At 46.0% G+C, this 23,988-nt stretch overlaps 1 protein-coding gene and 2 non-coding genes across 15 annotated transcripts; 2 read left to right on the forward strand and 1 right to left on the reverse strand.

Moving 5' to 3' along the window:
* Positions 1–486: 486 nt before the first annotated feature.
* trnaw-cca (transfer RNA tryptophan (anticodon CCA)) lies at positions 487–558 on the reverse strand. The gene has a single exon. It is a non-coding gene; the product is annotated as a tRNA-Trp (tRNA).
* Positions 559–800: 242 nt separating this feature from the next.
* Positions 801–872, forward strand: trnae-cuc (transfer RNA glutamic acid (anticodon CUC)). Its single transcript has one exon. It is a non-coding gene; the product is annotated as a tRNA-Glu (tRNA).
* Positions 873–5,162: 4,290 nt separating this feature from the next.
* st6gal1 (ST6 beta-galactosamide alpha-2,6-sialyltranferase 1) lies at positions 5,163–23,916 on the forward strand. Of its 13 annotated transcripts, none has more exons than XM_088627980.1 (10): positions 5,169–5,887; positions 5,979–6,085; positions 6,390–6,874; positions 9,591–9,721; positions 14,042–14,569; positions 15,807–16,068; positions 18,183–18,280; positions 18,582–18,683; positions 19,200–19,374; positions 19,782–23,916. In XM_088627980.1, exons 4-10 carry the CDS (start codon positions 9,641–9,643, stop codon positions 20,039–20,041), a joined length of 1,506 nt encoding a protein of 501 aa, XP_088484106.1. In that variant the 5' UTR covers positions 5,169–5,887; positions 5,979–6,085; positions 6,390–6,874; positions 9,591–9,640; the 3' UTR covers positions 20,042–23,916. The 13 variants fall into 13 exon arrangements, with proteins under 13 accessions (XP_088484112.1, XP_088484111.1, XP_088484109.1 ...); XM_088627979.1 differs by having other exon boundaries at positions 5,169–5,869; XM_088627981.1 differs by having other exon boundaries at positions 5,169–5,813.
* The last annotated feature ends 72 nt before the right edge of the window (positions 23,917–23,988 follow it).

The raw sequence follows: 23,988 nt of genomic DNA on the forward strand, positions 1-23,988 counted from the left end.
TCAAAAAGAGTTGGGGTTTTACCTGTGTCCTGGCCTCTTAATAACCCCTCTTTATGAATTAGTTTCATCACTTTACTCTCCTCCCTGCTGATAGCTTGTGTGATAAGCTCATACTTATTATTAAAGTAGTACATCGTTCTGCACCTTTAGAAGTTGATCCTTTACAATAGAGAAGGGCAGCTGTTGATGATCCTGCTGCATTTTTACATTAATCACGTGTTGAGACCTGAAATTCAACGAATACAACGATTCCTTATTAAGAGAATTAGGTCACCTACTGAATTAAAACAGGAGGAGAAGAGAAAACGAGAACAGCCTCCTAAACACATGTGCTATTGCATTCAATCTGCACGTGTTCAAACACCACAGATAAAAACACAACAACAATGCATGCAAACACGTGCCTTCGTCTTGTTCGAAACGATAAGCGCGTTTAAACAGCTCTAATTGAAGAAAAGAGAAAGGTCAAGCCGGGAAAAGATAGGCTGACCCCGACGTGATTTGAACACGCAACCTTCTGATCTGGAGTCAGACGCGCTACCGTTGCGCCACGAGGTCCTGTTATATCTAGGGAGGAAAATGCTGTTACACAGCGCTGCCGCTGCAGGGTTACTGCGCTGTCTCGGCTTCTCAATTTCTAATTCGCAGTTAAACACAGACTGTCCAGCTTCTGTTTCCTCAGCCAGTTAACTGAATATTAACTTAATATTGCGGGTGCTCATTTTTTTATATACGCTTTTCTTGCGCCACTAAAAACAGTAACAAGCTGTAAACATGGCAGTGCCAGTGTACAGCGCAGTTCCCTGGTGGTCTAGTGGTTAGGATTCGGCGCTCTCACCGCCGCGGCCCGGGTTCGATTCCCGGTCAGGGAAGTAGCTTTTTATACGGATGTACAGGAACGAGTCTTTTTAAAACAGTTATTCTCAAAAAGCATGGTTGATTATTCTGAATATTCCCCTAGTGGCGTATAAAAGCAATAAAATATGATTTTCCAAATCACTTCCACTTTATACAATACTCGCGTTGACAAGGCGGTGAAGCCAAGCCTGTAACAACCCGTACAACATTGTCGTGGTGAAAACATCAGTGATAATTTTGCTTAACAGAAGACCGTAGAGAAGCAAAAGATGATTTTGCCTTATTCGAAAGAGCATGAGCTCCACTTGCACTAACGTCTTTTTTCGTGGTTTCGTTTTTTTTTTCTTTAAAATTAAGTTCTGTGATCCTTTATCGACGAACGGAGAAGAACAGGAACGATATTCAGTTTTAATTTTATGATCCACAAGAACTCTTGCCTTTCTGGAAAGACAGGGAAACAAAACACGCGTGTTGTTTTCAAACGCAACGAAAGTGTGTAATCTATTTTTGCATTACTGCGGAACAGAAAAAGTTTTGCGTTCCTACTCTGGGTCTGTTGGTCGAGTCCACCCACAAGAGGGCGGTATAGTTCAAGAATTTAACAAATGACCGCTTTTTAATGTCTCGACCCTTAATGCGCAATTTGCAAAATGCATACGTATCGCTACGTCACTGATAAAAAAACACAGCTTTTTTATCTTGTAGATGTAGAGGAAGAAGGCTTACGTATAACTGCTGGTGTTGTTTCTCAAAGAGATCAAGGCGCTGCTGTTGCAGATCGTCTTTGAGCAGTAGGAAACAGCGCTCGGCCGAGATCGACGTGGAGCCGAAAGTGGATCGGTGAATTCGCTAAATGATGCGGCGTTTTCAGACAAGGCTTATGAAAATTAATGTCTCCGGTGATTAAAATATGGTTTTCCATTCATACCTAGATAAAATGTAACAGTCTTAAATACACCTGCCGGCTACCAGTAGTAAGTTGCTGGTTTGTGGGGAGTGTACTGCCTACTTTCTCTGTCGTCGCATCGTCTGGTGGTGGTGGAGGGGATCCCCATTACCTATAAAGCGCTTTGAGTGGAGTGTCCAGAAAAGTGCTATATAAGTGTAAGCAATTATTATCCCAAAGGCTTCCCCTTGTCTCCAAAGCATTGTGTCCTCTCCCCAGACTGACCCCTCTCGTACTGTCCATTTGCTCACAGAGCCAAACACGTGGAATTTCAACACCTTATCTCAGTGCGAATCTGCTAATAGATAAAGGAAACACAACATTTTCTGGAATGAGAATACTGTAGTTATAGCTTATGTGCTATTATTATTATTATTATTATTATTATTATTATTATTATTATTATTTAAATACAATTTAGTTGTTATCTCTGCCTGCAGATCCTGTTCTTATTTGCTTGTACATTGCTCAACTGTACACTGTGTACATTGCTACACATTGTACACTGTAGTTTAGTTCTTACGGTGACTAGTGAGCAGGAAGGGCTGTGGCAAAGACCAAGTGTTTGAGACAACATGGTGACCAAACAGTACTTTCACAAAGTTTATGATTGTGCCCATAAAAGCGCCGTATAAGTGTAAGGAATTTATTTATTTATTATTTAGATAGTTGGCCCTGACGATGTCCTGCCCATTGAAATCTACATCTTCAATGTGTCAGGAAACAGCTGGATATCAGCATCACGTTGAGCAGCCTGTTCCACACTCCCACAACCCTCTGCGTAAAGACCAGCCTCCTGTTCTCAGCTTTTAATGCACTTTCACACCACTGCCTCTCCCGTTCTCTGGTTCGTGTTTCCCTGTTCGTTCTGGGGAGGCTGTGTCGCCGTCTCTGCAGATTCTGAATGCTTTTATCAGGTCTCCCCCCAGCCATCTCTGTTCAAGACTACAAAGGTCCAGTGCCTTCTGCTTGTCAGTTTAGGACATTCCATTAAGCTGACTGCTATTCTCTGAACTCACTCGAGTCACAGATCTTTTCTATAAGGCTCCTGACTGCTTCAATGTTATTCTGTACAGCACAAATCCTCCCCAGCCGTCACAGCTGGTAGGCATGAATTGCACATGTGTGACTGAACACTGAAAACTGTTCTTTCTCTCGGAAAAACGCGCAGACAGCCACGCCGCTCCATCAGAAGGAAGGGGCACCAGCCCCGTAGCAGCCGAACGCTCGGGTAGCGGCTGGCTGGGGCTGCCGTGGTTTCCATAGCGACCCCGCTGCAATGCGGGCTTCTTAAAGCGGAGGACAAAGAGAACAGGGGAGAGACTCGGGGTCGGAGGGTGGGCTTCCGCGGGGCTGCTTGAAGAACTGTGACTGGGGCCTGCCGTGGCGCTGCGGAAACCAGACCCGCCCGGACGTGTCTGATCGGACCGAGCCCGGGGCCGAGCGCGACTGCCACACAGGAGGACAGGTCTCTGCCGGAGGAGCAGTGCAGGGAATGTCAACGCGCCAGAGCAGCGTTCAGCGCCAGACCTGGCAGCGGTCAGTGCAGTGCGTGCAGCTGCACCGCGGCAACGTAATAGGCAGTGCAGTACAGCGTCTTCGCGTGGACAGCGCGGGGCAGTGCAGCAGGGTGGACAGAAATGCCGCCCACAGCAGCAACGTGCAGTGCAGGCAGTAGAGCAGTAGGTCTACTGCTGTAGGCAGTAGAGGTCATTAATGTGCTGCTCACTACAGACATGGGCAACGCTGCAGTAGTGTGCAGTACAGTGCAGTGGTGTTCAGTATAGCACAGTAAAGGTCAGCAGTACAGTACAATAACATGCAGTAATGTGCAGTACACTACAGTAATGGCAGTGCTGCAGTAATGTACCGTACATTAACAGGCAGCAGAGTTTAGTTAAGTGCAGTAATAAAACCCCAATTGTTTTGTGTGTTTTAACAGCTGTGGTTGTAACGTGTTTAGTTTTGCTGGGTGGGGACTCGGGTTGGGACATTGTGGATGGATGTCTTAATTTTCTGCTCCTACACTGCCTGACACTAAACATACACACCTAGCATGCCTGACCCTGGTACACCCTCTCCCCTCCTCCTCACTTCTCCATCTTCTCCGTGACCTGAAAATGTGAGTCAGATTCCTCCATCTCCAGCACAAGCAAGCCTGTCTGCTTCCTGCTTCCTGTTTTCCCGATGGGATTCAGATTTCCTCTCCCTCTCAACCCCCCCTCCCCCTACTGAGCAGAATCTTAAAGATTGGCCGGAAATCAAGCTGCCTTCTTTCACTGCAGCTTGGCAGCAGCTACCCTGAGGAGGAGGCCGATCTACAGGCACTTTGCTGGATTCAGGACGGTGAAATTAAAGTTGAACAGTTGATGTAGACATCAGCAGGCTTTTTCAAAGGAGACCTGATTTCTTACAAGAGCTTGGTGAGGCATGCGTTTTAACAAACATTACAATCATGTAAAAACATCCAAACGACCTCTGACCACTATTTACATTGGACCAGTACTGACATTATTAAGCATATTTTTGCATCACTGCATGACAGGAACATCACCACCAGATGATCAGCTGCAAAGCTGGGCCTGGTCAGCTCTGGAATTGGAGACCTATGAGGAAAACTATGTTGCAGCTGCAGGTGGTGTTGGTGGACCAGTAGGTGGTGCTCTTCTCTTTGGACCACAGATTGCCAGCCAATGTCCCAGTAGGTGACATGGTGGCATTAGCAATGCTGCCTCACAGCACTTGAGCCCTGGGTTTAATCCCGGACCTGTGTTGCTGTCTGTGTGGAGTCTGTATGTCCCCCCCCCTTGGCTGCTCCCAGTATGGTGACTGGGAACTGTCCTGTCTTGCAGATGCAATGTTAAACTGAAGATTGTGACTAATCATGTGTTAAAGTTAATTCTTTAACACTTTTTCAGTGGGTAGGGGTGTTAACCCTGGTGTTAGTCATAATTCCACTCTGGGAGTGCACACTGTTCTTCCTAACATTTTCCAGAAGTGTCAATTTTGAAGTAAATGATCAATTTCTCCACCTGATATACATAATGACTGCCCAAGATCAAAGTAGCATTTTAGTGTTGGGTTCCTGCTAATGTATATCTTATGTACTTGAGATGCATACTGTAAAGTAATAATAATTCCTTACATTTTTATAGCGCTTTTCTGGACACTCCACTCAAAGTGCTTTACAGGTAGTGGGGACTCCCCTCCACCACCACCAGTGTGCACTGCAGTGGAGTGCAGTACTGTGCACTCCAGTATACTGACAGGTTACAGCACAACACAATGGACACTGAGGCGGGACAATGGAGTGCAATAGGTGGAGACAGTAGCATGCAGCTAAGCACTGACAAGGGCATTACTGTAGCACGACCCAGAACAGTCAGCACAGGACACTGAGTAAGTACGATGAATCTTAATTCACACAATGAAGTACATTGCAATAGAATGTAGCAGAGTCTAGTGCATTACAGAACCAAAAGATGCAGCACAGAATATAACTAGAGCAGGATCTCTGAGCTCTGCAAAAACAGGGGAATCCGGGGCAAGAAGAAAATGCACAAGCCGACTGTGCATCCGCTGACTGCACGCTGTCGATTGCACCCACTGTGACTGCATGCGCCACCTAATCTAGCACACACGGACACTGACCGGCAGCGCGCACACACACAGCTTGACGGAAGGAAACAATCTCGGTGCCTCTAGGACCCAACTGCTGCCCATGTGATTCACCCAAACACCCCCCCCCCTTTCCTCTGCAGTGTTTTTGCCCCGCTAGTCCCAATTCAATGCGGGGAAGACCGCGCCGCCTGTGAGCTCCAAGGACTCTCGGTGTCCCGCATGCCGCACCGCGACAGATGAAGGCCGGCACTGAACCTGCCCCGTGCCAGTGAGGCGTTAGCAGCAGCGGCCGACAGCACAGAACGGCGCTATGCTGTCGCGCTCATCTACCGCAGCCCCGGGGATGGCGACCGCAGTAATGTAACATCGCATCAGCGCTGTACGCCGGGTACGGGTATTAGGAAGAGACAGCCGGGGCTGGGCGGAGGAGGGGTGTCAGAGAAGGTGGGAGGAGAAAGAGATGTGCGCGCCTGCTTCTACACGACCGCCGACTTCTCTTCGTCTTGTTAATGTTTTGTCTTCTCGAAGGTAAACTCTCTCTCTCTCCTCGAAGCCATCCACAGTTGCGCAGCGCGCCCAGTGGGTGCAGAGGAAATGTCCGGTCTGCAAGAGACTGTCGTCTGAGGAGACGCGCACACATCAAGAGGAAGGGGCTATAAGGTAAGCAGACTGTTCTCTCATCAGCGTCTGGTTTCGCTGCAAAACGTTTGCATTCTGTTACCAACCCTATTGCGGTCTTAGCTCTCAATACAAAAAAATCCCCCCAAAAATTCAAATACACTCAGTTCACTTGCCTTGTTGCCCATTAAAAGAGGCAGGCACGTACTGTACTGTGCAGTTTGCATCCTGTGAAGTCTTTGACCGCTTCCGTCGGTATTCTTCATTTCATCAGACCGCTGCCGTATTGTAAGGTACTGTAAGACGGGACAATTTCGACGATCTGTTTTTTTTTTTTTTATCGCAGACGCCGCTCCTCGGCTTTTCACCGCGTCGCCGCGTTCAGTGTCCCCGGCAATTAATAGTTCACATGGGCTGCAGCAGGGACTGTTCCCTCGACAACGCGTGTTTCCAGCAGGGAAAACAGGCAAGCGGAGGAAAAACTGCTCTTTTAAAAGCAAGGAGAAAAGAGGGAAACTACAAGCTATAGCCTAGATCGTGCTGAAGGTTATTCTTTAGTTCATTTCCATGTTCATCTAAATCTGAAATGGAAAAACTTCATTGCGAACCACCCCAAAAAACGGAGCTGTAACTGAACAGCTGTGCTCCCGTGGTGAAGTCTGCTGCATGAGCCAGTTCAAGGTGCAGGGAAGTTTGCGAAGACAGGACCAGCCTTGGACCTAACAGGTCCCCTCTTTGGAGCGCCGATCTTGTCCTTCCTGGATTCCAAAGCCACACAAACCCCAGGCATGAGATCAGTGTGAAAAGTGCTCAGCGCGGTGGAGCCTTGCGGTGAGTTCAATTCCTGGGGTGCTGTCTGTGTGGAGTTTGCATGTTCTTCCCGTGTTCACAATCCAGTAGGTTAATTGGCCCTGGTGTGAGCGTGTGTCCTGTCCAAAGTGGATCTTATACCCATTGCTTGCCAGGATAGATTCCAGCTCCCCTGTGACTCTAAATTGCACAAAGCTGGGTGTCCCAGTGTGGGGACTGGGGGCTGTGCTGTCTTGCAGATTTGCTAAGCTGAGGATCTGACTAGTTGATCATTACAGATCCTGTAGCTAACTCACTGTTCTTTCAGATTCATTTAGGGTAAGCATGCATGCAAGTTCCTGTTCCCCTGGTCACTTCCGAACAGGATGAGCTTTTTGAGATGAGCGTCATTGCCGACTTATAGACTGATTGCTTCAAATCTCCGAACGGGAGCAATTCTGAGCCAGAATCTGGCTGGTGCTGTAAGCAGTGTTGGTGGCCCAGTAGGTAGCACTCTTCCCTCTAAATCAGAATCCCAAAACCAGCTTTTCTGTAAAGTGATGTAATAATAATAATAAACTTTATTTTATATAGCGCCTTTAAAGGTGGCTTCTCAAAGCGCTTTACAGAATGACAACAACAATAAATAAAAAGAATACACAAGATAAAACACAATTACAATACACAGAGGAGACCGTGGATGGTGGTACTAAGAAAAGCAGAGGGGTGAAGAATGGAACCAGTTAAATAAAGGCTTTTCTAAAGAAGAAGGTTTGGAGTCTGGATTTGAAGGAGTTTAGAGAAGGTGCTTCTCTGATATCCTTGGGGAAAGAGTTCCAGAGCTTGGGGGCATAACAGGAGAAGGCCCTGTCACCCATACAATGTAGACGGGCTTGGGGGACAGTAAGGAGACCAGAATTAGACGAGCGAAGGTTGCGAGGTGGGGAGTAGGGCGATAATAGTTCAGACAGGTACTGAGGTGCCAGGCCATGCAGAGCCTTGTAGGTGAGCACGAGGATTTTAAAGTCTACACGGAAGTTGACCGGAAGCCAGTGCAAGGACTCCAGGATAGGAGTAATGTGATCATTTGCACTAGACCTGGTCAGGATTCTGGCTGCAAAATTTTGGACATACTGCAGTTTGTTCAAAGTAGATTTAGATATCACAGCGAGTAGAGCATTACAGTAGTCAATTTGAGAGAACACAAATGTGTTGATCAGCTTTTAACCCACAGTTAGTGATAGCATAGGGTGTAGTCTAGCTATATTTCTGAGGTGAAAAAAAGATGTTTTGACAATATGCTGCACATGTGGGTCAAATGTTAAGCCAGAATCGAATATAACCCCAAGGTTTTTCAATTTAGGTTGAAGCTCAAGTACGGAACCATCTACAGATAGGGTTACAGGACTGGCTTTTCGAAGTTGATGGGGGGTGCCAATAAGCATGACTTCAGTCTTGTCGCAGTTAAGATGAAGGAAATTTTGAGTCATCCAAATTTTTATGTCAGAGAAGCAATTAGATAGAATAGAGACAGCCACATCAGTGCCAGGTTTGGTATGGATGTATATTTGAGTATCGTCAGCGTAGAAATGAAAACTGAGGCCATGTGATCTTAAAAGCTGACCAAGTGGAAACATGTAAATGCTGAAGAGCAATGTAGCAGAAGTCTTTCTTTGGTACATTAAACGGAGCTCCTGACTTGCTCATTAAAGTTCCCATAGCACTCAGTGTAAGAGTGGTGGTTTCTTGGCTGAATTCTACTCTGGGCTTGAATAATCTAGTCACCCTAAATCGTCCCCCTTAATTCATGGTGGATGATGTGCACCCCTTTTAATATATTAAGTGTTTTAGATCCTCTGAGAGGAAATGCACTGTATGAAAATTGCTAGAAATTTCAGGTGTCCCTCACCTACGGTTGGGGATTACATTCCTAAAGAGCTGGTAAATCCCCGAGTCTGTGGGAAACAGGTGGTCAGGTTACCACAGTGGCATGTGTCAAAATCAGCAATGGCTAACACATTGTGTAGATTTCTCCCCTAAAATTCACCAATTCCGAAACCAGAATTTTAGTTCATCATATGAAAGGAATGAAATAAAACAGTAAAATGGAGCGTTGTTTACCCTGAATCCCGAGACCTGTGCATGACAAAAGACCCAGACTCAGGAGAGCACTGGGGTCACGTGTCACAGGCTGGTGTGAAAAGTGTGAAACTGCAGGCACACCAGGGAGGTGCACCAGACGAGACAACAACACCACATCCTGAGCTGGCAGTACTTTCTGAAGCTTTCCGGGAGCATAACCGTGAGTGAGCTAGGGCTTCCCTGTGCTTGTGAAGAGTAGCACTCGATATCGAAACCAGGTGGGAGAGTCCCGTGGTGGGGCAGGGACGCCTGTAGCGTCAGATGGCAGGCCTGCAAGATAAATTTGCGATAAAAGATAAAATTGCGTGCATCAACTTAACCGCCCAGTGCTCCTGTCCTTCAATATGGAAACGTCACATTCGTAGGGGTACAATTAGGGATTCCAGTGGAATTCCCACAAAAATCTATGGAACTGCTACCATCACCATTCCAGGATTGTGGGGTACACTGCTATTAAGCCACAGAACACTTCTATGTCTTCAAAGACTTCATTGGCTTTGCCATGCAATGTCAGTCGGGTCAGATCAATCCCTCTGTAAGAGCCGGCAACTGCTCAATTTTCCTCCTTTTGTTTGCTCTTTGTTGCTTGACAGAACTATGTAATTCACACCTGCAGCTCCGTTTGATGGGAATTGCTAAATCGGGTCCCGTCTCACAGGTGTCGACATGAGTCCTCCTCTCACCGTACTCAACCTGGGCCAGAGGAAGACGAAGTGCAGAACGTGGGGGAAGAAGAACGACAGGCCTGTAAGCTGGTTCATTCACATGCAGTGCACAGACGTCTCAATTAACATGCAGTGCGCAGCCTTTGAGTTAACAAGAGTCCCCTTATAGAAAAGTGCAGAAGCAGCTACTGCTCCTCTGCTGTTTGGGATAAAAGATATGAGGTGCGTGCAAGGATATTGGCTCTAACTGTCCTGATTTAGTCTCCAGTTTGCAGTAAGACAGTCTGAGCACGTACCATTGCGTCAGGTTAGAGGAAATCCCTTAGCAGACCATCTCATGCAGAGATATTGCTCGGGAGGCACTTGGCATCATTTTGACTTTTTCCCGTGCTGCATGTTTATCATGCTAACTGACTTCGACAAGGATCATGTACTTGTTTGTGGTGTCTGTAGGCTGTAGTGATGCTCCAAACAAAATAAAACCATGGCTGGTTTCAAAGGTGTCCTTGGTGATTAAGGTTATTGACGGGAACATGAAGATGTTACCTTGCACACGATGGATCACAATGAACCTGTGACGCTGAAAGTCAAGGCAGTGTTTGTTCTGCTGCTGGTCTCGCAATAAGCAAAATAAATGCGGTGTCTCAGATTTCAGTTCATAATGGAGGAGTAACGTTAATGCTCCCCTTCAGGCCAGACCGCAGGCAGATGTCTTCCATATTGTTTTCCCTTCTGCCACTCTCCATCGCTGCTCTCCCTCTAGTCTAAAGCACACAATTATCAGGTCTGCTTTAACTGGCTATAAATAACAGTGCTCTCCTTTCCCTGCTTCTCTCCACCCTCCCTGTCCCTGTTCTATTGCTGATTCTCCCTCCTCTTCTCCACTGTCTCTTTCTATTGCTTTTCTGTCTCTCTTCCTTTGTCTTTCACTTTTTAAAAACAAATTTGCCCTAAGCGTTCTCTTAGCCCAGTGCCTAAAAAAAGCTAGTCAGCTGATCAACAGACCCCGAGAGAGACGTATCTTTACATGCAGGCGTGAGGCGAGTCATGCTAGTCTGAGATCTGCTCTGTGCAGCAGCAGTGCTCAGGGGCCTGTGACGAAAACTCCCTGCCTTGTCTCTGAAACGCAGATGCAAGACCGCTGGGGTGTCCCGTCCTCGCCCTGGAGGGCCAGCGTGACTTCAGGGTTTCATTCAGAAATACCAGGCAGGCATACCAGGAGCTGCTGAAGAGACCTAGAGTACCTGCAGACACACTGGGTGTTAAAACAGCAACCTGCTGTATTAAGTTGCTATTGAAACCAGTGACCCTGGGCCTTCAGATAATAGGCCTCAACCTTTTCAATTGTCCCCCTACAGCAACGTCATTTAATTTCACGTGGCTGGCAGTGCTTCGTATCCTGTCATGTAAAAACGCTCATGGACAATCATGAGCTTGACGTGCACAACTGCACGACTGGAAAGCAGAATAGACCGACTTGATCCAGAGCAATTCTATACTTGTAAAAAACATTGTGATTGCCATCAGGTCTCCTCGGAGCTGTCTGGACCTGCATCTGACTGCTTTGCTCTGGAGCACGGAGTGGGAACATGACAGGACAGAACAGGTGCTCTATTTCTCGCCTTCTACAAGTGAAGGCAGGCGGCAGCTGCTAAGATTATAAAGCCAACTGTGAATAATTAGTCCCTTCTGGCTCTGTCTGGCAGGCTTGTTCTGTGTATGAGGGTTTTATACATAAGGCATGCATGTGCGAGTCTATCAGAGCTATCGCCGCTCTTCCACTCTGCTTCAAGACCTTGCTTGCTTCATTGATACTCAATAACAGTGGTGGCCTTGCTGCCAAATACTCTCAAACAATCAAGCACTAGCTAAGAAAATCCGAAATATGGGTTAGAACGATCTCAGCTATGACAAACTATTTGTCAGACGAGCGTGTCTCAAGAGTAGCTTCAGCTGTGAAATCACAGAAGTGGGGCCTAAGTGTTACCAACAGAACACACCACTTGGGCCACTGGTGAGACAGGAAAAGTATCTTGTATAGACTAGAAGAGCAAGTGAGAATAGAGAAGAATCCACCCTGTCCTGCCATGTTGTTAGATAATGGTGCATTTGGAATATTTGGAATAACTATTGGAATGACTCATTGTCCAAAATAGTGCAAATGGCTCAGCAGTGGCTATGTCCCACAAGGCTTGAGGATCATAAAATAGTAAGGCACCAGCAGTTTTACTAAGTGTGCTGTGTTAATGGGAAAGACGGCGGCTATAAGCGACTTCAGAAGACGTGAATGTGGGTGCATGTGCCCTCTGAAGGCAACAGCAGACAAGGCTAATGTTTTACATTAGACAGCTTCAAGGCAACAAAAAAATACACTGAAATGAACAAACAACTTTGTCCAGAAGAAGCTACTGAACTCTAATCTATAGGTTCCCACAATTCACAGCTGTGAAAATATAGCGGCATCATTGCTGGACACTGATAGAACTGTAATAGGATGTTTTTTTTGGTAGCACACTACAAAATTGCCCTTTTTTCCTAATCTTACCCCCCACCTGTCAACACCAGGGTCCTCCAAATTGCAGTCCTGGAATACCCTTAGCCCTTTGAGCCTCTTCCAAGTCAAGACAGATGTGGAATTTGGGAGATGAGTTCTGACTTGCAAAATGGTGTGTGTGTGTGGGGGGGGGGGGGGTTGGATCTATTCCTGCATGTTTTCCGTTTTTACTCCAGCCTTATAAGGGGGTTTGACAAAATATGAGTACTTAACTTGACCCCTGGGGAGAAATAAAGTATTTTAAAGAGAATTAAAGACACTGCCTGGTTTGAGAAAAGAAATACATTCATGCTTTCCCTCCCGTGCTCCTAGCCCAGGGCAACATTCCAGGAACTATTTCAGAATCAGGAATGGAGGGATTTCCCCTCTTCTATGGACTGCTCCGGCTTTTGTCATTACTGTTGTTGCTTTGGTTTGGTTTTGAAAACCCTTCCCTTTATTCTCAGCCCTGTTGTGGCTTATTCTCCTGCAGGTTTTTGTGGAATTCCCCGTAAATACCCAAACAGACAAATTTCAGCCCCTTCAGCAACAGACGGCTTTGTGTCTGAAACCACTAAAATCAAAAGCAGAAGTCTTTGGGACGCACATCCTTTTTTTTTTTAAACACGTTATTTCTATTTTATGCAGTGTTGTTTGTGAACAACCTCCTAGAGGTTGACTTGTCCACCATTAAGGCTGGCTGGAAATCAGTACTCCGGTTTCAAGATGCACTCCAGCCATTACTCTAATTCTTGACTCTGCATTTACACCTACGTGGTAAAATGCTTAGGCTTGCATTCAGAGAACTGTTCAGCACTGTGAGCTTTAGTAAAGGGGGCACCCGAGGTAATACAACAGTTTAACCCTTTAACAGGAGAGATTAAAGCCCCCGCCTTTCCATTTGTGGAATACAACTCATAATACTTTGGCTCACCTTTAAAAGTTTGAAAGGTTTGGCTTCTGATTAAAATCAGTGATGTCTTAATTCCATATACACCTGCTGTCCTTTCGCACTCTTTGGACTCTGGCCCTTCCTTAGTTTTGGGCATAAGACCCCAAACCCTGGGAGACAGCTCTCTGTTCTGTTGCTCCAGGACTGTGGAAGGATACTAGACAGCCAGAACATTTCAAAATCCTGCCTTGAATCTCACTTTTATAATCTTTTTTAAGTCGAGTGACTGAATGTATTGGTATATTACTGTCTCTTGTTGCTTCACTGTGAAGGACCTTGAGATGTTGGTGCTATATTAAGATTATCAATGTCATCATTATTATTACTGCACTGTAGTCCACTCCTCCCCTCCACAAAAAGAGCTGTTAAACAGAAATTAGGGAGTCAAATTCTGATCTCACACTTCCACTCTCCTACGTACACAAATACTTGCTCACACCCCTGCCGGCAGCTGTACCCTTGCACCTGCCTCCCAGGTTCATTCCTTATACGTGACGGAGGTTCTTACTTTGACCTTTGGCTAGGACCACCTCTGCCTGGTGATGCCAAACTATTAACTATCAGTGCACTCTGATAAATATCTCTTTATATTCATCGACACATTTTTCCATAATTCAAATTTGACTGAGCTGCTGAAGGCCTTTCCTCCCACAGTTCAAAGACATACGGTTAGGTTAATTGGCTGCTGTAAAAAACTGGCCCTGGTGCGAGCGCGTGCGTGTTTGTGTCCATGTGTGTCCAGAGGTGAACTGGCATCCTTGTGCCCAATGCTTCCAGGAATAGTGACCCTCAATTGGAGGTGGTGATGATGAGATGCTGAAGACGTTCTCCTTGTTTAGCGAGAAACAAAGCCTTCTTCTTCTCTCTCTCACCCACACACACACACTCACACACACTCTCACTGCCTCTCTTTCCAGATCCCAGGGGCCGCTATGGACCGAGTGAGTGTGCTCTGGCGCCTCCGCCGGCGGGTGAAGCGGGGCTTCGTGTGCATGGCGCTCTTCTGCGTGGCGATGGGATTCCTGTACGCCTTCTGCGCTGAAAACAGCGTCACGGCCACCGACGCCATCTTCGGCACGAAGGCCCGCACGCGTGCCCAACTCCGACATCACTGGCCAGGCGTGGAGCGGGTCCTAAGGGGGGCATCTGGCAATCCAGGAAGTTCCGTTAAGCAGGGAAGGTCACCTCCTTCCCTTCCTGCCTCCAACACCAGTGCCAAAGCGCCCCCTCACGCGGTCAAGGGAGATGGACATGGCTTTCTGTCTCGGGTGGTGACCCCCTTTCTGGGGCACCTGTTAGAAATCGTGAGAGGCACGGGACAGAAGAAAGAAGGGGCCGTGGGAGATTTTTTTCGGGGCCAGGCCAGCCTGGGCCAGGTGTGGAATGAGGAAATGTCCACCTCCATGCTGAGCAAGAGGCTGAAAAAGGTGGTGCAGAACTACCAGGTGAGCAAGGACAACACGGAGGTGGGGAAAGAGTGAGGAAGAAGTGGGAAGAAAGGAAAGAAACAGTTATTCAGATGCGTGTTTAACATCACGTTCTTCAACTGGACAGGGTGAGGAAGCAAAAACAAAAAAATAACGGTTAGATGTATTCTAGTGTAGGGTATGTGTAGAGTTTAAAACATGAGCAGTCATGTTAAAAAAAAAATCGACAGTGCACTAGTTGCATCTTACTTGGAATATGGTGCTATAATTAAATGTTACCCTATAATCAGTGTGAAGGAGATCAACTGTTCCTTCCTGAAAAAAAAAGGGGATCTGAATCTTTTTAGAATGCAATTGATATGGCTGCACGAGACACTTCATTATGAATCATTTATTGCATTTTATATATAGTGATTTTTATCTAAAAGCATTGACCACTTCAAGGGGAACTGCAGTCCCAATTTCTCCGACTGGTTATTACATCTTGTTAACCAAATAAATGAATTGACGGGATCACCAAATTGGACAAATTCCGAATGAAGCACAGAATTGTTAACTTTGTGGAAGGACTGCAAGTCGCCATATTGTCTCAAACCCCTGGTCTCACCACGGGCATGAGCGAGAGACTGTGCAAATTGAGATGTGGAGCGCCCCTTCCTGCTCACTAGTCATTGCGTAACATAATGCGATGTATGAGCAAATACATACAGGTTGTGCAGCAGACATTTTACTGCAGAAATGTGCAATGTGCAAATCTGCAATGCTATCTGAGCTATCTTAAGAGATGTATTGACAAGCCTGTTTGTTTACAGTGCAATAATTCTGAATCGCAGAATATGAAGCTTCAGCAACCGGGAAATTTTGTGATGTAAATCTGAGGTTTTGCGTGTTACTGTGCACATTTTACTTTCATTGTGGTTTGAAGTGCACCCATCAGTGCCAATTCTTTCTAACCCCGAACCCGGTTCGCTCAGCTGGGTTTCTGGTATTGCAAGCCCTGAAAGCCATTGACCAAGCCGACTCAGGACTCTTAGCAGCAACACAGACCTGGAGGCACAAGCTGAAATTAAGTCACATTTGGCATTTTAGTTGTTTTCTTTCTTTGATTTAATGTAAAGTGCTTTGAGATGTTGGGATATAAAACTTTTTACCGTTGTAACTGTCAAGACTTGAATCAATGGCCCCTGCTCGTTACTAATGAGAACGCTTGCTCTGCTGTCCTCTGTTCTCTCCCCTGCCTCACCATCCACACCAGGCCATGAATAAGTATGGGGTGCACTTTGAGCGGCTGGCCAGTCGCAGGCGCCAGCGCCTCACCGGGGAGGAGCTGCTCTGCGAGCTGAAGGACAAGGTGGCGGTGACCTCACTGACCCCTGACCTCCCCCCCTTCTCAGAGCTCTCCTGGGGCTCCCAGCTTCCTCCCCACCTGGTAACAGCTCACCTGGGGCCCTACAAGAGCTGCGCTGTGGTGTCCTCCGCAGGATCCCTGAAGAACTCCGGACTGGGCAGAGAGATTGGTGAGCAGGGCGGAAGGGGGGAGGAGAGGGAGGAGAAAAGGACAGAGTGGAGGAGACGGGGGGGTGGGGTGGGGGGGGCAGGAGGAAAAAAGAGAAGCGAAGAGGAGAACAGAAAGGCCTGTAAGACTGGACTACCCTGTAACACCACATATTCAGTAAGTCACCTGTGAACAAAAACTCCTCTCAGGGTCCTGTAACAATTTTACATGGACTCTGGAGTGCGCTGTTCCCTCAGTTACAGACATCACATCGTCTCAGTGGGGTTGCTCCCTTGAGATTCCTGACTGTCTAGTGCGTGTGTTTATACGCAGTCCAGTGTCCAGTGTTAACAAGCATGCTTGTGAGCAGAGTGATGGTAGACTAGCTATTAACAATGCTCACACACAGCTTTCAGAGTACACACATTAGTGCTTAAATGATACAAGGAACTCATCCAGACAGTTACTGGCATACTCCACAGCCCATGAGGTACATGAGTGCTGTGGTTATAAATACATTTCCATATAGTCTGTACGTGGGCCCTGTGGTTCGTGTTTCATCGTGCATTCTGAAGAAAGCTGCTGGGTTGACTTAGTCAGGGATTTTGAGACTTGCAGCAGGTCCGCTTGACCCCCCTGGTCAAGACTAAAAAGGTTCTGTTCCTCCAGCTTGTCAGTACACAACATTGCCTTAAGCCCCAGTAATAAGCCTCGAAGTAATATGTTTTCTATAACGTGGCCATCAAAGCTGTTCACAATCTTCTACATGAGGTCTTACTGGTGTGTTACACAATTAATTAAAACATAGCAGCACTTGATTGAAACTCTACACTTTTAACTGTATATTCGAGCATTTTCTTTGAATTGCTTCCCCACGTGGTCTTGAAGATGTAAATGACGGGTCACCATAATGACATCATTTACATGTCGTTTGCGTGCTATATGTCTTTTTCCTAAGTAGGTTCCTGTAGCTCAGTGCTTCCCATGTTGTATTAATACAGGATTTGTGTTTTTCCTACCTCCATGCAAATGGCAACACGTGTTTAACAGGCATTTGTCCAGTCTTGAATTTACTCAAAACCTTTTATTTCATTCGTTGTTTTTACAGCAATCCTCGTATTATGGTATTATCTGCAAACATAAATAAAGTGTCCCAGAATCTAGATCATTGGTCATTCTCTATGGCCATAGTGGCCATGACTTAGTTCTACACCTTCAGTTACTAAACACTAGTAGCGTCTATTAATGACATCTGCAGATATGAGAAGCTAACCTATAGTACAACCAATTAAGATGTGATCTGTGAACTGTCAGTCTGATCACGGTTCTCTAAGCAGCTAAAATAGTTTTGAGGTGTTCGTTTGATCCAGGCAGTACAGAAGCAGGTGTGCTTCTTCCTAAATTGCTTGCTTTAAAAAAAAAATAAACTCCCCTTCAGCTCAGTTCTCTGACTTTCTTCTTGTTGCTTCGCTGTTGTACAGAGCTGTTTCCAGCTCCCCAGTGTGATGAATATACCATCGCTGCTGGTCACAGGCTGTGGTAAAAGCACTGCAAAATTGCAGGAAACTATGAAGTACTGTACACACTTCCTCTTCGAAAACTCAGTCTGCCCAGATTCCGTTCTCATTTTGTCTTCAGCAGTCTTATTACAAAGTAGTTTCAATCCCAGAAGGCCATCAGGGCTGACCATTGTCAGTACCGAGACAGGAAACACCGGAAAACCAGGAATTCAAAAACATTCCTTCCACGTGTACAGAAATATGGAGAACCATCTTTGCCCTGCCCCATGTCAGAATCTGCAGATCACTCATGTTTAAAGTCTCATTGATACCCACCTTACAAAATACCATTACTTGCATGGCAGTTTTTTTCTTTTTGTGTCTAGCACTGCCGTTTCTTTTCGGAAGGGTTTGTCGAGATGCTAGTGGTCCTGTTGCAAGAAGTGAGCTGTGCTGCTTGAGACAGAAGGGTCACAGGGCTTGTGGGGTCATTTCACCCCTGTCTAGAGTCAGACTGTATGATTCTGGGAGTCTGGACTAACCCTAACGTTGAACATTGTTGGTACACTACGGAGTGTCGGGTGTCTCTATTGAAACTGTCAGACCCGTTCTGCAGATCTGCTTCTCCTTTCTCCAGATTCCCATGATGCTGTATTGCGGTTCAATGCTGCTCCAACAGGGGGGTATGAGAAAGATGTGGGCACCAAAACCACTGTGCGCCTTATCAACTCACAGGTAATAGGGCCTGTCTTTAGCCTGGGTGCATCGCCTTCCTGATCAGTGCATCAGTGAGCCAATGAGTCAACATATCAGTCCACCAGTGTGTCAGACAGAAAAGCGTCATTCGGTTGGTATGTTAGTAAACATTCCAGCTCAGGAGTCGTTATGGGAATGCTATATGAAAGATCAATCAGAGTATGAGTATAGGTCAAGCAGTGTTTATGGATTTGACAATCCGTATGTATGTGTAATTATGTGCAATTTCTTTTGCTAAGGCTGCTGGTATCATAAGGTAGACTTCACTGTGTGTTACTAGGTAATGGCTTCAGAGGACCACCACTTCCTGTCCAGCTCCCTCTACAGCGCAGGGACCCTGGTAGCCTGGGACCCTGCTCCCTTTTCCTCCAACCTTGCCGAGGTGAGACTGTGCCAGGCGAGCAGCAGGGCAGCCGTTTCTGGTTTGGCAGACTCCCTTGTCTGTTTTACCATCACTGTAATCGTCATGTTGTTCATATTATTCATCCGAAGGAACTTACAGCAACACAATGTTACTGAGCAGGCAGAGCAACAACGTTCAAAATTCTCACTACTAATAAAAAGCACGGGGTGGGGAGGTAACAGCCACAATCGGCTAACAGTATACGTATACTCAATAAAAAGCAGCACGACTGCTTCTCAGCCAATGAAGGACATCTGAAACTGATTGATAGATCAGTTGCTGCACTACGGTCCTAGACTCTGTGGAGTTCAGTGTAGTACCTCTCCGAGTTTCTGCTTTTCTCTGTCGCCCTTTGTTCTCTGTCCTGTTAACATACTGTGCTGTGTGAATCAACTCACCACCCTTCGCCCTCATATCATATTTGGCATAATGTTCATAGCTGGTGGAACTTTTCTTTCTCTCCTCTCCCTCCTGTGGTCCCTCTCTCCATCGCAGTGGTACAATAAGACCGATTACCCCATCTTTAAGCAGTACCAGAAGTACCGCCTCCTGCACCCTCAGCAGCCCTTCTACATTCTGCACCCGAAGGTTGAGTGGCAGCTATGGGAGCGAATCCAGGAGAACATGGCCGAACCCATCCAAAAGAACCCGCCCTCTTCGGGGCTTCTGGGTAAGCCCACAACACAGAGACCCCACCCCTCTTTCTGTCAAACTGCCACATGGTCTCTCAGGGCTCTGTCAATATTAACAGTCACCACCCACTGTCTCCCACTGTCTTTGTGCTGCCATTATTCTACATGGAAAAACCCACTTGGTCAATATCTTTCTACAGACACCACCCTGTCCCCATAAAACACTGCTTTGGAATAGTGTGTGATGAGGTTAGTGTGTGCGTGTTGCAGTCACATCTATGTCAACCACAGACGTTGCACTGATGATGTATTACTGAATGGCTTTACGGCACAGTTTTAATGTCATTATTCATGTATGCATATTAAAGACAGTCCTGGTCTGGTCACATTTTGTCACAAATTGTAGGGCAAGTCTTGATAATGTCTTCCTGTATGTCTGTTACAGGCACAGTCCTGATGATGTCAGTGTGTGAGGTGGTACACCTGTATGAGTTCCTGCCCTCCCGGAGGAAGACAGAGCTGTGCCACTATTACCAGCGCTTTTTTGACGCCGCCTGCACTCTGGGGGCCTACCACCCTCTGATGTACGAGAAGAACTTGGTGAAGAGGATGAACCGGGGCACAGACAAGGAGATCTATCAATATGGCCGGGTCACCTTACCGGGACTGGCCACCCTCAACTGCACGGCACCCAGAGTGCACTGACTGCTGGAGAAAGCATGCAGATTTGGTTCTACTGCTGTGGGCTGACCCCACAGTAGTGGGGTAAAGCTGACAGGCACACCCCCACCCAGTAATGTGGATAAGCGTTTGCCATCTTCACACTACAGTGCCACTCACTGAAGCACTGTGAGTGGAGCACACTCATCTTCAGTTCCAGCTGCTGGTTGCTTTAGCGTTATTTGAGTATCCATGTCTGGGACACATTTGATCACCGGAAGATCATGTCACAGTGGCAACAGAAATCTGTAGAACATTTATGGCATTATAGAATTGTCTTAGCTGTTATTTTCTAATATCCTCTAGCAAAGCAACCCATCCCATCCTGGAGATACCAAAATCAGCTTTTGACACCTGCCTTGTGGTCACTATCCTCCTGCTGTCCCTGTCCACACTGACTGGTACTCATGAACGCATATTAATGAAAGCACCAAGCGCTGACATCTGCTCTCAGCATAGCTCTCACTCTAGTCCCCAATACTGGGGGCTGCAGGCCAGTCCTGCACTGATCTGATCTGGCCAATAACAGAGTCCCGAGGCCCTCATCTCCAGCTGCTCTGCTGTGGCATGAGGCGGCGTCTTTAGCATCTACAGCCTGACCTGCTACAATAAGCATTTGTCTAACTTTTGTTCCCATTTGGAGTGTTCAGCCTTGCCTCAGTGTAAGATAATCACCAACTGAGAATGGCTGCAAGTGAGACGGAAGCCATTCAGCCCATTAACCCCAGCTCGCTCGATAGCTTATTTCTATGAGCTGGATCTGATCCAACGATCCTAAATGCACTTCCTTGTGGCTTCTAATTGTATTGTCATGTGTTACTAGTTGTGCCGTTCAAAAAAAAAAGAAAAATAATCCATTGGGCTTTGTTTGACAATAGCTTTCTGGATTTTTTAAACAACTGTGGCAAAGCCCCTCAGAATCTCAAATCCTCAAGACTGCCAGGAGTCAATACCTCCAAATTATTTGGGTATGGCCTGTCCCGTTATTCATCTTTCTATGGAAGTAATGGCCTTTCTGGAACGAAACTGCCATTAGGATTCAATTCTCCAGGTGCACAGAATGGAATAAAAGCCAAAAGAACGTGTAGCTCTCCAGAACATGAACTGAAGATGGGATCCTTTAGGAGAAGTGTTTGGCAGAGTTCCAGTTTCTAATTTCTGGTACTATATATTCACTCGACTGGTTGATAGCACGAAGACCAGAGCTTGTATTTTTCACCGTTGCTACTTGTCACCACAGTTTTGGGTTGTCTTGTCAGCATGTGAAGTATTCAAATATGTAGGAGGTGGAGGAAGAGATAGTACTGTTCCAATGACATCTCTCCCCTTGCCCTATCAAGAGCGTTACAGGTCCACAGAGCACATGTCCAGTCTTTAGCGAAGAAGATGTCCCTCAGGTCCCCGGTATGTGCAGTAATCACTGGAGGTGGCTGTCATGAATTGAATACAAGGAGTGCTGAATTTGTGAGGAGAAAATATTTGTATCAAAATGCCTGACAGTGTTGTCGGGCTGTGTCAGTCCCTCCTTCTGCACGGCTGCTTGCTGCAATTAGGCACCAACGCAGGCAAAACAATTGAGCAGTAGGAAGTACTGTGGGATGGCCAGTCATCCGGCAGCTGTTGCCAATAACTCAGCTATCTAAGGAAATCTTACTTGTATTTTGTGTGCTAATATGGTAGCAAATGCTTGCCGGATGCGTATGGCCCAGTGATAGATTAAAACATTAATTTCACATATTTAAAAGGGGGAGGTATGTCACCACCTTTAGCAATCAGACAACGCATTAATAACACATTTGATTTTACATTGTGGAAGCCAGACACTTATTAGATGTTCCTGTTTTGACTAGTTTAGTAAGCATAAGGACAAAAGAAAGGTTATAAGAGACCATTCTAGTACTAGTACTTACTAGTCACACTGCGCAGAATGAACTGCCTGCAAGCAACACCAAATTTCCAATAGTCTCTACTATACATTTATAGTCTCTCTAAAGACTAGCCTGATGAGTCCTATTTGTTGTGTTACACTGGGCTATGTTTTCTACTGGTAGAGTCTGTAACATTTCATTTGCCTCAATAGGGCCTGTACAGTGTGTACAGGCTTCTTATTATTTGAAGGCAATCAAAAGGCCTCAATGAAAAGTCTGCAAAGGAACAGGTTAAGGTTTATTCCATGGTGAAAGGAAAATAAAAAAAGAACAACCTTTCAACTGTGGAGCCTTCTTTAGGTGTGAAGAATTCTCCACAGCCCAAATGCTGCGTCTCTTTTCTTTGTGTGAAGAGAAACGTGGTCACTTTTCTTTATTAAGGAGTGAACAAGGTGTGGAGAAGGCTCTACAGCCGAAACATTGTGATCCTTTTCCTCTCTTTTCAGCATAGAGTCAACCTTCACCTGCTCCTTTGTAGCCCACGCATGCTGACGCAGATACCTGCTTGAACTTCTACAATGAAAAGTCTGCTAACCTTTTCTTTTTCTTTGCCAATGACAACTGTAGATTAGAAAACAATAACTGCCACACAATTGCTAGTTAGGCAACTTAAAACCCCTCTACTTGCTGAAGTTGAGTTTATGGTCTGTTTGTGGAATCAGTGTTTTCTGATCTTAGGGCTCCCCCATGTGGACAGCATTGGTGGTAGGACAGTGTGCAGGCAAGATCATTTATTTTCTGGCACAAATGACTGGATGTAAAAGAGATCTGGTCTGGTGAATGTTTATCCACTAAATAAGAGAAAATATTTTTTAAAGAATAACTTATTTTTGTTTTTGCTGTCATTGCTGCTACACTACTATTATAGAGTAGAGACTGTGCAAAGCATGAGCCACTATTCCCATGATTATATGGGGTCAAAGCAGCTCCTATAACCCCAAAAACATTTATTTCACAGGTTGTGGCTCTGCTACTTGCCCTTGCCTTTGGTACCAGCACCCTCTTAATTATAAAACGGAATTAACTAAGAGCTCCTTAATCTAGTTTCAGAGCTGGGTGTACCGAGATCCGGCAGCTAAAGAACAGATTTATAGGGGTGGCTTTTGGTTGCCCTCAGTGACCTTGACACCTTTGGCGTTTTCCTGGGTATCCACCAGGAAAAAAAACCAATGCTGCAAAGATTGACTGATTTCTATCTAAAGAGTGGCCACCACAGTTGCAGGTTCTCCAGGTGAGCTCAGAAATGATGTTGCCAGACCCGTTATTTGCTAGAATCAAGGCTATTCCATACATGTCAGCCAGCTTCCTGTGAACCTGCTTGCTGCTATAGCTTTGCACCATTGTGGTGGGGAGATACACTAACTAGTGCAGCCACTTCACAGCTCCAGGATCCATAGCTAGTTTGCCAGCTTAGGCGCCTTTCTATGTGGAGTTTGTCTGATCTCTCTGTGTTTGCATGGGTTTTCTTTAGGTAATCCAGTTTCCTCACACTCCCAAGTACTGAGTAACAAGCTAAAGAACTAAACATTTTTGGTGTGCCCCAAATCAGGCAAGGGTATATAGGAGTCCATGTAAACATACTTAGGTGCCAAAACCTATTTATTGCCAGAACAGGGTTAAAGGTTTTAAGAATATTATGCTGGATAGTTTTTAGGGCAGTTGGGTACTAACCTTCTGAATGTTTATGGTAAATCACGGCACTATCCCAGTCTGATGCAGGGCTACACTGTGAAGGTATGGTAAATGAGAGTACAAAGAAATGTATGACTGGAGCAAAAGTGTCTAGTTACTGGACTAATTTGCCACCATGGTTCCCAGATTCCTGCCTGGACCCTTTCCCCTCAAATTTGTCCCAATTCTGTGTACGTTTTGTCTGTCTGAAACACTGTAAACATCTATATAACTGTACTGGAGTAAAGCGAGAGGAGCGGAGCCAGTGATGTGTGTGGACAGTCTTTATGCTGCGTCGCGGTGCAGAGCCAGACATCCATGAAAAGTCTTGAT

This window comes from Lepisosteus platostomus, chromosome 4, assembly GCF_059453375.1.
Source record: "Lepisosteus platostomus isolate fLepPlt1 chromosome 4, fLepPlt1.hap1, whole genome shotgun sequence".
NCBI lineage: Eukaryota > Metazoa > Chordata > Actinopteri > Semionotiformes > Lepisosteidae > Lepisosteus > Lepisosteus platostomus.

Bases quoted from the DNA above. Each gene is read 5' to 3' on its own strand.
- st6gal1 (XM_088627983.1), top strand. From the start codon at position 9,641: ATGAGTCCTCCTCTCACCGTACTCAACCTGGGCCAGAGGAAGACGAAG. The intron at 9,722-14,041 runs GTAAGCTGGTTC...CTCTCTTTCCAG, and splicing joins GGAAGAAGAACGACAGGCCT to ATCCCAGGGGCCGCTATGGA. The intron at 18,684-19,199 runs GTGAGACTGTGC...TCTCCATCGCAG, and splicing joins TTTCCTCCAACCTTGCCGAG to TGGTACAATAAGACCGATTA.